Consider the following 12,905-nt stretch of genomic DNA (forward strand, 5'->3'; position numbering starts at 1 on the left):
AGTGCTTTCCAACACCCTGGAAAACCTCATCAGTATGCCCTGTATTTAAGTATTCAGGTGACAAGTCATCCCCTCTCAGTACAGACCAACAAGTCTCCTGTGTGTAATGAGAAAGCTGCTGGAATCCATATTAAATAGAGAAATAGTCAACCACCTCAGCAGAAATAAGCTTCTTAGTGACATGCACTATGGTTTCCGTTCTGCTAGATCTACAGCAGATGTGCCAACGGTTATATCTCATAGGATTAGTGAATATCTCGACAAAGGTTTTCTTTCTTGGGCAATTGCTCTTGACATATCAAAGGCATTCGATAAGGTATGGCATAAGTGCCTACTTCACAAGATTTCCAGCTATGGTATAATGAAATATTTCTCAATAATTAAATCATTTCTCTCTGATAGGCCCATTAGAGTAGTGGTTGATGGGCAGAAATCAGAGGCCCACAGTATCAATGCTGGAGTCCCTCAGGGGTCCATCCTGGGGCCAACTCTCTTCCTGATCTACATTAATGATCTCCCTAAACACATACTTAAATCATTCGTCGACATCTATGCTGATGACACGACCATCTATGGCAACACTTCAAAGGCCGTAAACGACCAAGTTCTCTCTGATTCTCTCTTCTCTGATCTTGAGCGCATGGTACAGTGGGGGAAGAGGTGGCTGGTTACTTTTAATGCATCTAAAACCAAGCTCTTATCCTCACATCATCAACGCTCTGACCCCCATCTGGCATCAATTGAAATGGATGGCTCTCGTCTTTGGGAGGCTCCATGTTTTGACAAGCTTCTGAGTTTGACCTTTACTCCTGATCTGAAATGGAACACGTACACCAGGTCTGTTGCCAATGTCGCTGGGAGGAGGATGGGATCCTTCTACCGCTCCAGAAGATATCTCACTACTGATGCAATTCTCTATCTATATAAAAGCCAAGTACGTCCAAGGATGGAGTACTGTAGCCACATCTGGACAGAAGCTGCTAAAAACAACCTATTCTGCCTTGACAGAGTACAAAATAGACTTCGTGGCTTAGTTGAGGATGCCCTTTTCTGTTCCCTGCAGTCTCTCTCCCATAGAAGAGACGTTGCGAGTCTGTCTTTGTTTTATCGTTATTTTCATGGCAAGTGCTCGTCTGAGCTCCAATCTCTGGTCCCCCTCGCCAATCTTTCACAAAAAATACCCGTCTGGCTGAAACTACTGTCATTAATTTTCTCCACTCTTTATCTGTGCCTAAATCCAAGCATAGATTCCATGAGCAGAGCTTCTTTCTTAGAAGTGCACGACTGTGGAACTCTCTTCCGTTTGCCTGTTTCCCACCGAACTATAACTTGGATGTCTTCAAGTTCAACATAAACAAATTCCTGACAAACCGCCCCCTTAAGTAAGACACTTTATCAAATCTCCAATACTAACGATTACTACGTTACTATCCGATTGATTACTGTACACGCAATAACCCTTATCCCCGAGTGGCTTCAAGGCCTTGATAAGTGGTGACTTCCATGTAAAAAAAAAATCTCTGTGAAACTTCGGACAGTGAGGAAGAAAGCCCGTACATATTTGCATTAAGCATTGCTATTTAATAAAAGTTATGAACCGTTTGGGTTCACGTAAATATCAATTCTTGGCAATGTAGTCATCTTCATGTAATTATTTAGAAACACGAACAAAAATTGTTACTTTCATGAGAAAATAAAGTTTTGTTTGCGTTCACGCGAACTTAACAAGCTCATGACTTTTATTATTTATTTTCATTATTTATCTATATATTAATATGATAGCGTTTGTGTTATTTTCTGTGTCACGATTACATCCGGGTCGTTTAATTGTTATGTGCTTCCATTTCTTGTCATAAATAATTTTACCAAGAATTCTTCATAAGTTTTGGTTTCCGTTCCGATTATAGCTGATGGCACTGAAGTAATCTATATATTTTTTTTATAAATAATTTTATCAAGAATTCTTCATAAGTTTAGGTTTCGATTATGGCTGAAGGAACTCAAGTTATATATATATATATATATATATATATATATATATATATATATATATATATTATTCATTAGTTTTTTATTTCTGTTTCCATCAAGGTAATACACACAAGTCATATAGATATTTTTTTTTTATTTTTGAAATCGCAACTTTATAATATATAAAAAATAATAGAACATTAACTCTATAATAATATATACGAAATCTGCAAGAATTAAAATATCATATTAAAGCGTACTTTACGACCGGACTTTGCCGGGCGTTCGTGCTAGCTTGGATAAATACGTTTGCAGTTTTAACAAAAAAGCTACAATAATACCAGAGCATCTCCATTTACACTGAAATCAGTATATTACATGTGAATGAGTCCCCTGTGGAATTTCCACAGGTCCCACTGGTATAAATTATTATTTAAAGCCAAGAGTGTATCTGCATTCAAACAATTTCTATCGGTTATGTTAATGTGTTTTATGAAATGTGTGAACAATCTTTTCAGCAATGCTCTGATATCTACTTGGCCCCAAGCGAAATTGCATTTTTATTTGACAAACTTTTTCCGTATCTGAAATGGAACACTTGCATCAAGTCTGTTGCCAAGATGGCCAGAAAAAATGGTTGGATCATTCTATAGTTCTAAAAGATATCTCACTTCCAAAATCCAACCTGTATGAGTACAACCTGTATGAGCCAACTACTTCCTAAGATGGAGTATTGTTACCGCTTCTGGGAAGGAGCTTCTCATAACATCTTTTCCTAGGTGAATAGGTACAAAACCGACTTTGAAATCTGGCGGCGATGTCTTTTTCTCGTTTCTGATACCCATTTCTCACAGAAGAGGCATTGCGAACCTATCTCTGCTCTATCGTTATTTTCATGGAAGGTGCTCGACTGAGCTTCATTCTATGCCCCCGTAAAACCTTCACTTGCTAAGCTACAACCACTATCAGCAATTTTACTTTCTATCTTTTCTATAAAAACGAACATTCTTTGAGCAAGGCTTTTTGTCACATAACTACTCGTCTGTGTGACGTAATACTGCTGTGTTACTTCTCAGCTGACTATAACATGGTCGTTTTCAAATCTAACGTAAATAAATTCTTGTTGAGTTGTCCTCTTAAATAATCAATTTCTACACAGTTTCCACCATTATCGATCATCACAATGTCGTCTCACCTGGCATTCATCAACGCTTATCCCTGAGTGGCATATAGGCCTTGATAAGCGATGACTCTACAAAAAAAATATCAATGCACTTTATTTATCTACTAAGTTGTCTTTTGATTAGCTGCGAAGTAAGAAGCAAATAAAACGAAGCAGACAATACTTCTAAAAGACTAATAACTTCTAGCAAATATAGATCACATATATAAATAAATAAATCATAAAATTGTTTAGATATCCCAAATGCGAAAGTTCTACAATAATATGTCGGCTGTACGAACTTGTTTTATAAAATTTATCAATGAAATTGTATGAATGCAGAGTATTTAGAAAATTATTTTTATTTTCGAATTTTTGTTCTCATTTTTAACAGAGGTTGTTTTGTTGTCACACGGACTTAGGCGTACTGGTACGTTTAAAGAACATTTCGACAGCGGCTTTGTTTTGTCGACCTGGGCTATTGTTCTGTTCAGTCCGAGAGAGTTCACTCTCTCAAGCATGAGGCGCTGTTTCCGGGAAATGCGGACTTGATCTTTTAACATACCATCTGCAGAAGGAGTAAATAACCATACTAAAATCGTAATAATGTACTAATGAATATAAAAGATTTCAAAGGATATTGCATTTGTATTTTATACGACGGGGCATCTGCACGTAGTCTGAAATATAAACAAATAACTAAAGTTCATTTTAATAATAATAATAATAATGATGATAATAATAATAATAATAATAATACTTGTGAATATACCCCCCCCCCCATTCCTACGAAAACTAGAAAAAAAAAAAGTCTTCGTCGCCATGTATGCATTATAATGTTTTGTTAATTTCATAATCGGGAATAACAGAATGTTACTCAAGAAATGTACAGTTAACTAGCTTGCCGCCGCCCCTAACTAGGAAGATGAGACTAAAAATGCAATAATAAAAATGGTGCAAGCAAAATGAAAGACAGAAGATAATCTGTTAAAGGATGAAAGTAACAAAAGAAAAAAAATATTTCTGAATCGAAATGAAAGTTCGTTATAATAATTTCTATTACTGAATGGATTAATATCAAATTTCATGGTTTAATTAAATGGTTATTCTTTTATTGTCCATTAATCCTATTCTGTTATTCTTGACTAATCAAAACTCCCTAAAAGAAGAAAGTTTGGGTTGCAGGGAGTTGCCCATATTTCTTTAGTAAATTTTAATACGCAAAATATAATAGCAAGAAATGGAATAATGACAGCGTTATTAAGAAAAGTCTCCCGTGAAGATTATTTTCCAGTGTAAGGTGGTTGTGGTAGTAGATTTTGCGTGCGAGTAAAAGTTACTCCGAATTTCCGTATACATGACTATTTTAAGGAATAATGCGAGTCGGGAAATGTATAAATTACTGGTAAGGAACGAACGTATATTTTCCGAAAAAATCTGCCCAAGTGTTTGCATAGTGGACTTGTATATACGGCTTATGTTTACAAAGCTATGATGGCGTAATGAACACGGGTAAAATGTATTTAACTTTATTATATAAAAGATGACCATTATTCAGTTAGAGTTAATGAGTCGGGTAATAAGGTATAACCCATTTCTGGTTCAGCCAATAAGCGTATGCTCATTTAAACGTATACATATAGACATGTTTTTCGATTTATTATAAAGTATACATATGTAAATCTACCATCCACCGATTTCAATGGAAAATTGACTCCTCTTCAAAACAGCTTACTTTGAGCGAAATCCTTTTCATTTTCGTTTAGCAATCTTTTTTGTTAATCTAACAAAAACAAACAAACAAAACAAAAACAAAAAAAGTCTTGTTAAAAAGACTTTCGCTGTAATGCACATTTTAAAAAAAAAAACTGCTTTTTTTTTCATTTTTTTTCTTGTCATTTTTCTTTTAACTCTGAGCAGCCAGTCTCCTCACCAAGAGAGAAAAGGATACATCCTGTGTTTTTTGACGGTCTGAAGTCTATGCATATTTACGTGGTTTAACGCGAAATTTAAATCTGAGTTTGTTACATATTTGAAAATTGTTAATAAGGTTAATTTGAAAATATTAGAAAAACAAATGGTGTTATAAATTTTTTTTAAATGATTAAATCATTTTTTTTCTGAGACTTTCAGTGAAATACACTCTTTTCAAAGATGACTTATTATTTTTAAAGTTTTTATCTTCTTTAAATTTTTCTCGTATTAATATCCTTGCCAGAGAACCGATTGCATCAGGCGCAGAAATATTCCTAGGCAACGAGTCGCCGCAGCTTAACGTTTTGTAGTGTGTAAGACCGGGTAAGATTTTCCACCCAATTCCAGCCATCTTTGAAAGTTTAGCTAAATTGATCAAAGGAAAGGTATTAAACCTCATCCACTATCCATCCGTTTCTGTTGAAACTGTTACTTCTTCAAAACATTTGAAACTGGGCGAACTTTGATCTATATTTGCTAGAAGTTATTTATATGTGATCTATATTTGCTAGAAGTTATTTTTTCTTTTATCATTTAAATGTGTCGTCTAAACTTGTACACGATCCTAATGTACATTTTGGATTTACTTCTATTGTGTACATTTTGGTACTGGCGTAAAACTATCCTCCTCCACTTGCATGTTTTTTACAACGGGATCAACGCCCAAAGACCACTCGAGGATAAAGGTTCATGCGTATCACGTGGTCGGTAAAACAACGCCGTGATGATCAACAATGATAAAAATTAGAAGAATAAAAGATGATGATTCAATAAAAACTTGTTTATATTGGACTTTAAAAGAATCCCGTTTTAGTCAGTCGGAAAGCAGTGCCGCGGTAATGTTTCACAGTGACTGTTCTAGGAAAGAAACTTTGCTTATGGATTTTTTTAGTTTTAGGTACAAATATAGACTAAAGGAGCTTGTTGACACTGATTGTAATAAGACGAGTGTTTGTTGAGAATGTATATATTGATTATATATTGATTATATATTGGTTATATATTGGTTATATATTGATTATATATTGATTATATATTGGTTATATATTGGTTATATATTGATTATATATTGATTATATATTGGTTATATATTGATTATATATTGGTTATATATGCTTGCATACATTGGTATATTTTGTATATAATGCATATACTCTTATACCCATTGTTTTTTTACATGTTTACTTTTTTGTTTTCGCAGAACGGCAATGCTATCCTCCTTGGGAACCAGTAAATGGCTATTACTCAATCTGGGGTGAAGGCTTGCTCGTTGAATTCGGCTGCAATGATGGATTTACACTCGTTGGTGATGTGGTTGGTGCATGCGATTCAAGTATTGGCTTGTGGACGGTCAATACGCCACTCTGTCTCGGTAAGTCAATGTTTTTTTTCCAACTGCTTGAAATAAAAACTTAGGACAAATGAAGTTCAGTCCCTGGAGGGGCATAGGCCATCTACAACTTTTGTAAATGCTTTTGTAGCGAGGAATTCTTTTTACAGGGTGAGGGTGCTGGTCCACGCCCAACCTTCCATCCTTACATACAGCGCCTCGCCTTCCCAAATGGTCACCCATCTGGTACTGGCCAGGCTCAACGTTGCTTAACTTCGGTGATCTGGCGAGAACCAGTGTGTCAACGTGATTGTGCCGTACTGGACAAATGAGGAAATTGGAAAAAAAAAAATAAATAAAAAGAAACACATATTTTTCTTCCCAACTAAAAAAATAATGGTCGCGTCAGTACAGAAGATGATACATTCTACATTAAACGCTTGATCGCACGTGGTGCGTTCTCATCAAACACATAGCTTGAACATTTGTGTTTTCACTAGTAAGCGATCAAATCGCACATGTTCGTTTTCGCTCACAAGAAATCGCCCGTGTCTAGTTTTCGTTTGTGAGTGACCAAGAAAACAATCTAATAGATGTCTTTATGTATAATAACCGAATGTAATTCAAGAAATGTACAGGTAACTTGCTTGCCGTCACTCCCCAGCTATGAAGCAAGAAGATGAGACTAAAAAAGCAAATAAATAAATAAATAAATAAATAATAAAGACAAGCAAAATTAAAAACAGAAGATAATCTGTTAAAGTATGAAAGTAACAGAAGAAAAAAAGAAATGAAACATTTCTGAATCGAAATGAAAGTTCGATATAATAATTTCTATTACTGAATGGATTAATATGAGATTTCATGTCTTAATTAAATGATTCTTTTTTATTACCCATTAATGTTTTTGTATCTTTTGTCGTTGCATCGTCCGTCTGCAGGTGTGAGCCGTGATCCTCTCGTGCTTGTTGATTACCTCGTCTGTTTAGGTAGATAAACAAAACTACTCGTGCGTCAAACAGAAAAGAAGACTTTGTCGAGTGTTCAAGTATTTTACTGAGAGAGAGAGAGAGAGAGAGAGAGAGAGAGAGAGAGAGAGAGAGAGAGAGAGAGAGAGAGAGAGATACTACGTAACTAATCAATAATTTACTTACTGCTATAAAGAATTGGCGACGACTGGCATAATCTCAAGGGAACATACACTTAGATGATCTCTACATTATCCGACGCGTTTCACATGTATCGCTTTCCGAGGGAGACTGACTAGAAATTCTCTACATTATTTAATTACTAGCAGTTCAACCTGGCTTTGCTCGGGTCCTATGTACTTTACATAACATTCTGTGCATAAAAAGTTTGACTCCTGTCCAGGCAACCTGCATCTTAAATTTCAAGTGTTTAGGCTCCAAATTGACTGAATAGTTTGCTAGAGACCGCAAAGATCAACTTTTTGGAACTCTAACCCTTTGACAGACAAATTTTCGGCTAAAAACCGATTAAAAAGCTTTTCCTAAGTCTGAATACACTTTATGTAAGATTTCCAATGTTTAGACCAGAAATTGGCTGAGTAATTTGGTAGAGACGGCAGAGGTCAAATTTTTTAAACTTTGACCCCAATTTTGACCTTAACCTTTATCGTTTTGGGTTCAAATCAAATCAAAAAGTTTGATCCATGTCCAAGTAACCTACATCTAAAATTTCAAGTATTCAAACCCAACATTAGCGGAGGAGTTTGATAGAATTTTCAAAGATCAAATCGTTGAACTTTGACCTCTTGACAGCCAAATTTTGGATCGAAAACAGATTAAAAAGTTTTTCCCAAATCTCAATACCCCTTATATACAAATCTCGAGTTTGAAAATTGGAATTCTTTTGAGATGAATAATTTGTATACACTGCTGATCAAAAATTTTAAGACCACTTAAAAATCTTTAAAAAGAAACCTTTTTTTTTCTGTCGACTTAAGGTTACCAATACTACAATCTAAAAGGTTATGGAAACAAAAAACTACATTCCAAAAATTAATTTTTAAAATTTACATTTTTATTAAATTAGATTTTTTACACATGATCAAAATTATAAGACCAGAGACAAACATTCTATTAAATTGTACAAAAGGTGTATGAAAACATTCAACAATCAAACTTAATAATGAATCCTATCTCCACTGCTTTTGATGGCTTCAAAATTTTTGGGGGGCATGCTAGAAATAAGGGTTCCCATTAAGGTGCGGGTGATCCTGCTCCAGTTTCTGAAGATGGCTTCACAAAATTCATTTTTTGTTGAATATTGTTTGCCATTTCGATAAACCTCTCTTGTCATCCATCCCCGAACATTTTTAGTTGGGTTCAAGTACAGTGTGGATTGCAGCATTATCCTGTTGGAATAACCATTTATCCCCACACAAACGATGACCCTGCATCACCAAAGATGCTTTTTCTAGCATGCTAACATAACCAGCTGTAACCTCTGTAAGAAAATGCACCCCATACCATTACGGACCCTCCACCACTATGACGTGTGGAAAAAATTTCAAGGGGCATGTTTTTGTCATGCCAATATCGCTGGAAACCATCAGGACCATCTAAATTGATTTTTTTCTCATCAGAAAACAGGACTTCCACTTCTCAACGTCCCAGATTTGGTATTCACGACCAAATCTTAAGCAGTCCACTTTGTGACGTGGAAGCAATCGAGGAATTTGTTCATGCTTTTTATTTATCATGCTTTTTTATTGTAAGTGTCGTCTGATGGTTATTGGACTTCGATCAGCATCTGTAACCGTCTTAATTTGACTAGAAGAAAGTCCTCTATCATTCATAACAACCTGTCTGATTTTCCTACTTAATGCAGGAGAAATGTTTTTGGTGGGGGGCCTACCAAAGGATTTTGCTTTTCCATAATTCTCAGTGTTCTTTAGAAAATTGCAAATAACAGTTTTACTGCGATTTACCGTAGCTGCTATTGCTCGCTGTGACAAATCTTGCTTATGGAATCCTAGAATTCAAGAGCGCTCAACTTCGGTTAGTTCTCTTTCTTTAGGCATGGTAACACATTTATACAGTGATTGCTAATCTCTAACTGAACTAAAAACATTATAATTACCATAAATCTAACAATTTATACCCTTCATCTTATAATTTTGATCATGTGTAAAAAGCCTAATTTAATAAAAATACAAATTTTAAAATTTTTTGGAATGTACCTTTTTTTTTCCATAAAATTTTAGATTGTATTATTAGTAACCTTAAGTCGGAAGAGTTTTTTTTTTTTTTTTTTTTTTTTTTTTTTACAAAGGCATCACCACATTATCAAGGCCCAGAGGCCACTCAAGGATAAGGGTTAAAGAGTGTACAGTAGAAATTGGTCAATATAGTAATCATTAGTAATGAAAATTTGGTAAATTTAATAACTTATATGGAACGGCTCATCAAGAACTTATTTACTTTAGACTTGAACACAACCATATTGTAGTCAGCCGGAAAGCAGGAAAACGGAAGACAATTCCACAGGCGTGCAGTTCTAAGAAAGAAGCTTTGTTCATGGAATCTACGTTTAGGTTTAGGCACAGATAAAGAGTGGGGGAAATTATTGATAGTGTTTACAGCTAGACGAGTGTTTCTTGTGAAAGTTTGGCGAGGGGGGACCATAGATTGAAGCTCAGTTGAACACTTTCCATGAAAATAACGATACATCAGAGGCAAACTCGCAACATCTCTTCTGTGAGATAGAGGTTGCAAGGAGGAGAAAAGGACATCTCCTACGAGGCTACGAAGTCTATTTTGAACTCTATCAAGGCAGGACAAGTCCTTTCTAGCAGCTCCTGCCCAGATGTGGCAACAGTATTCCATCCTTGGACGTACCTGGCTCTTATATAGGTAGAGAATAGCATCAGCAGTGAGATATCTACTGGATCGATAGAAAGATCCCACCATTTTTCCAGCGGCCTTGGCAACAGATTTGATATACGTGTTCCATTTAAGATCAGGAGTAATGGTCAAGCCCAGAAGCTTGTCAAAATTTGAGGCCTCCTGAAGACGAGAGCCATTCATTTCAATTGATGACAAATGTGGATTAGAATGTTGATGATGTAAAGAGAGAAGCTTGGTTTTAGATGCATTAAAAGTAACCAGCCACTTCTTTCCCCATTGTACTACGTGCTCAAGATCAGAGGAGAGAGAATTTGAGAGAACTTGGTCGTTTACTGTCTTAGATGTGGTACCATAAATGGTAGTGTCGTCAGCATAAATGTCTACAAATGATGTAAGGATATGATTTGGAAGATCATTAATGTAGATCAGGAAAAGAGTTGGGCCCAGGATGGATCCCTGAGGGACACCGGCATTAATACTGTGAGCTTCTGATTTTTGCCCCTCAACTACTACTCTTATGAACCTATCAGAAAGAAATGATTTAATAATTGAGAAGACTTTTCCAGCTATACCATAGCTAGCGATCTTATGAAGTAAACCTTTATGCCATACCCTATCAAAGGCTTTAGATATGTCAAGAGCAATTGCCCTAGAAAGATTGCCACCGTCGAGAGATTTGCTAATCCTATGCGATATAACTGTAAGGACATCTGCTGTAGATCTAGCAGAACGGAAACCATATTGAGTGTCACTAAGAAGGTTATTTTTGTTGAGATGGTTGATTACTTCTGTATTTAACACAGATTCTAGCAACTTACTCATGACGCACAGGAGACTTATTGGTCTGTACTGAGAGGGGGATGAGCAATCACCTGAATTCTTAAATACAGGGCATACTGATGAGATTTTCCAGGGAGATGGGAAACTATTCTCCTTAAGACAACGTTTAAACAGTTTTGTAAGTATGGGCGCTAATTCAGGTTGAAGTTTTTTGAGTACTATAATTGGAATACCATCAGGGCCAGTTGCTTTACTGGAATCAAGGTTTTTGATTAGCTTCGCAACATCACGTACAGATATACGTATATCACATAGCGTGTTTTCTGATACAGGAGGAAATATTGGGGGTTGGCGGTCTTGGTCGCAAAGGGTAGAATTAGCTGCAAAGTTCTTGACAAAGAGTTTGGCTTTGTCTGATGCTGACGAGATTACCTCAGGTCCATTGATAATAGTTGGGATGGAGCACACGCTTCTGTTCAGGATTCTGTTTGCTATTTGCCAAAACTGGTAGGAACCAAGCCGCTGCTCAGCTACTTTGGACTTAACAGATTGAGCATACAACACTCTTGCGTTCCTTATTACTTTCTTACAATGGTTGCTGGCAGTCCTGAAAACGGCTTTAGTTTCCATACATCTATTACGTTTGAAGCAGTGGAAAAAGTGATTTCTGTGCGCAATGGCAGCAGCACATTCTGGAGAGAACCATGGCTGGCTGTTAGGTTTTTGCTGAAACTTTTTAGAGGGTATGAAATGGTCAATACCTACAATTAACCATTCAGTTAGGTCTAATACTATAGAGGACACATCCTTTTTAAACATGGAATGCAGAGGTAGATCAGATATAAATGTACAGAAGCTATCCCAGTCAGCCTTAGTGTATCGATATACTGTACGATGAAGAGGTACGTCTGGGGACTTATTACATTTAATTTTTATCTTAATTGATACAACAAAGTGGTCGGAAGATCCAAGAGGCGACAGAACAGAAACTGAACATAGTTCAGGGCAAGTTGTGAGAAAAAGGTCTAGTAGGCTCGCATACTGGCCGTCATTATCGGGCACACGTGTAGGTTCCTGAACAATCTGAGTGAGGTCATAGGCAATGGAGAAATCATGACAGAACCTCCCCTCATCATCGGTCTTGTTTGAGTGGGTCAACCATTCGACGTTGTGAACATTGAAGTCTCCACATACGTGAATGTTAGCTGAAGGATAAGTAGAAAGGACTTGGTCAATTTTCTCAGATATGCTTTGAAAGATAGTAACTCCGGTGTTGTGGGGGCGATAGAGAGTAAATATAAATGCAGTAGTGTGAGCTAAAGCAACCCGGAAGCACATATAGGGTAAGTTAGGATCTTCCCTGGAGATGTCCCTCCCACATGGAAAGCTATCTTTAATATAGGCACATATTCCATGCCCATGGCGATCTTGGGGGTCAGATTTAGAAGTTAAGTTAGAGTATCCTGAAATTGCAAACTCATCTAGGGAAATAGCCTGTCCAATGCCAGTTTCACTTAAAAATAAAAGGTCTGGTTTAGTCTCCTGTAATTGGGTTTCAACCTCTGGAAGGTTAGAACGAAGACCCCTGATGTTGGAGAAGGAGACATGGTAGTAGGGGTCTACGTTGGAAGTTGGAGAACCGGGTTTAATCGTGTATTTTTTCTTGAAACTTGTCATGATGAAATTTTGGAATTTGTGGACTAGGTCGACAGATTTACTTAGAGCAGGACAGAGAGGGGAAATTAAGAGAGAAAAAGAAACGAAGAATTTTTTTTTTTTTTTTTGTAGCTAATGATAAGGTAAAGCCGTAACAATT

The 12,905-nt window shown here is 36.4% G+C and overlaps 1 protein-coding gene across 1 annotated transcript in view; it reads left to right on the plus strand.

Annotated features, from left to right (window-relative positions):
• Positions 1-12,905, plus strand: part of LOC145257593 (C4b-binding protein beta chain-like) — a 395,583-nt gene that overhangs the window by 30,539 nt on the left and 352,139 nt on the right. The window contains exon 2 of the mRNA XM_080115672.1: positions 6,309-6,479. Coding sequence (XP_079971798.1) covers positions 6,309-6,479 — 171 coding nt within the window. The remainder of the gene's footprint in view (positions 1-6,308; positions 6,480-12,905) is intronic.

The sequence above is a fragment of the Euprymna scolopes genome, chromosome 3 (genome assembly GCF_053919585.1).
Source record: "Euprymna scolopes isolate OS-2025 chromosome 3, ASM5391958v1, whole genome shotgun sequence".
Taxonomy (NCBI): Eukaryota; Metazoa; Mollusca; class Cephalopoda; order Sepiida; family Sepiolidae; genus Euprymna; species Euprymna scolopes.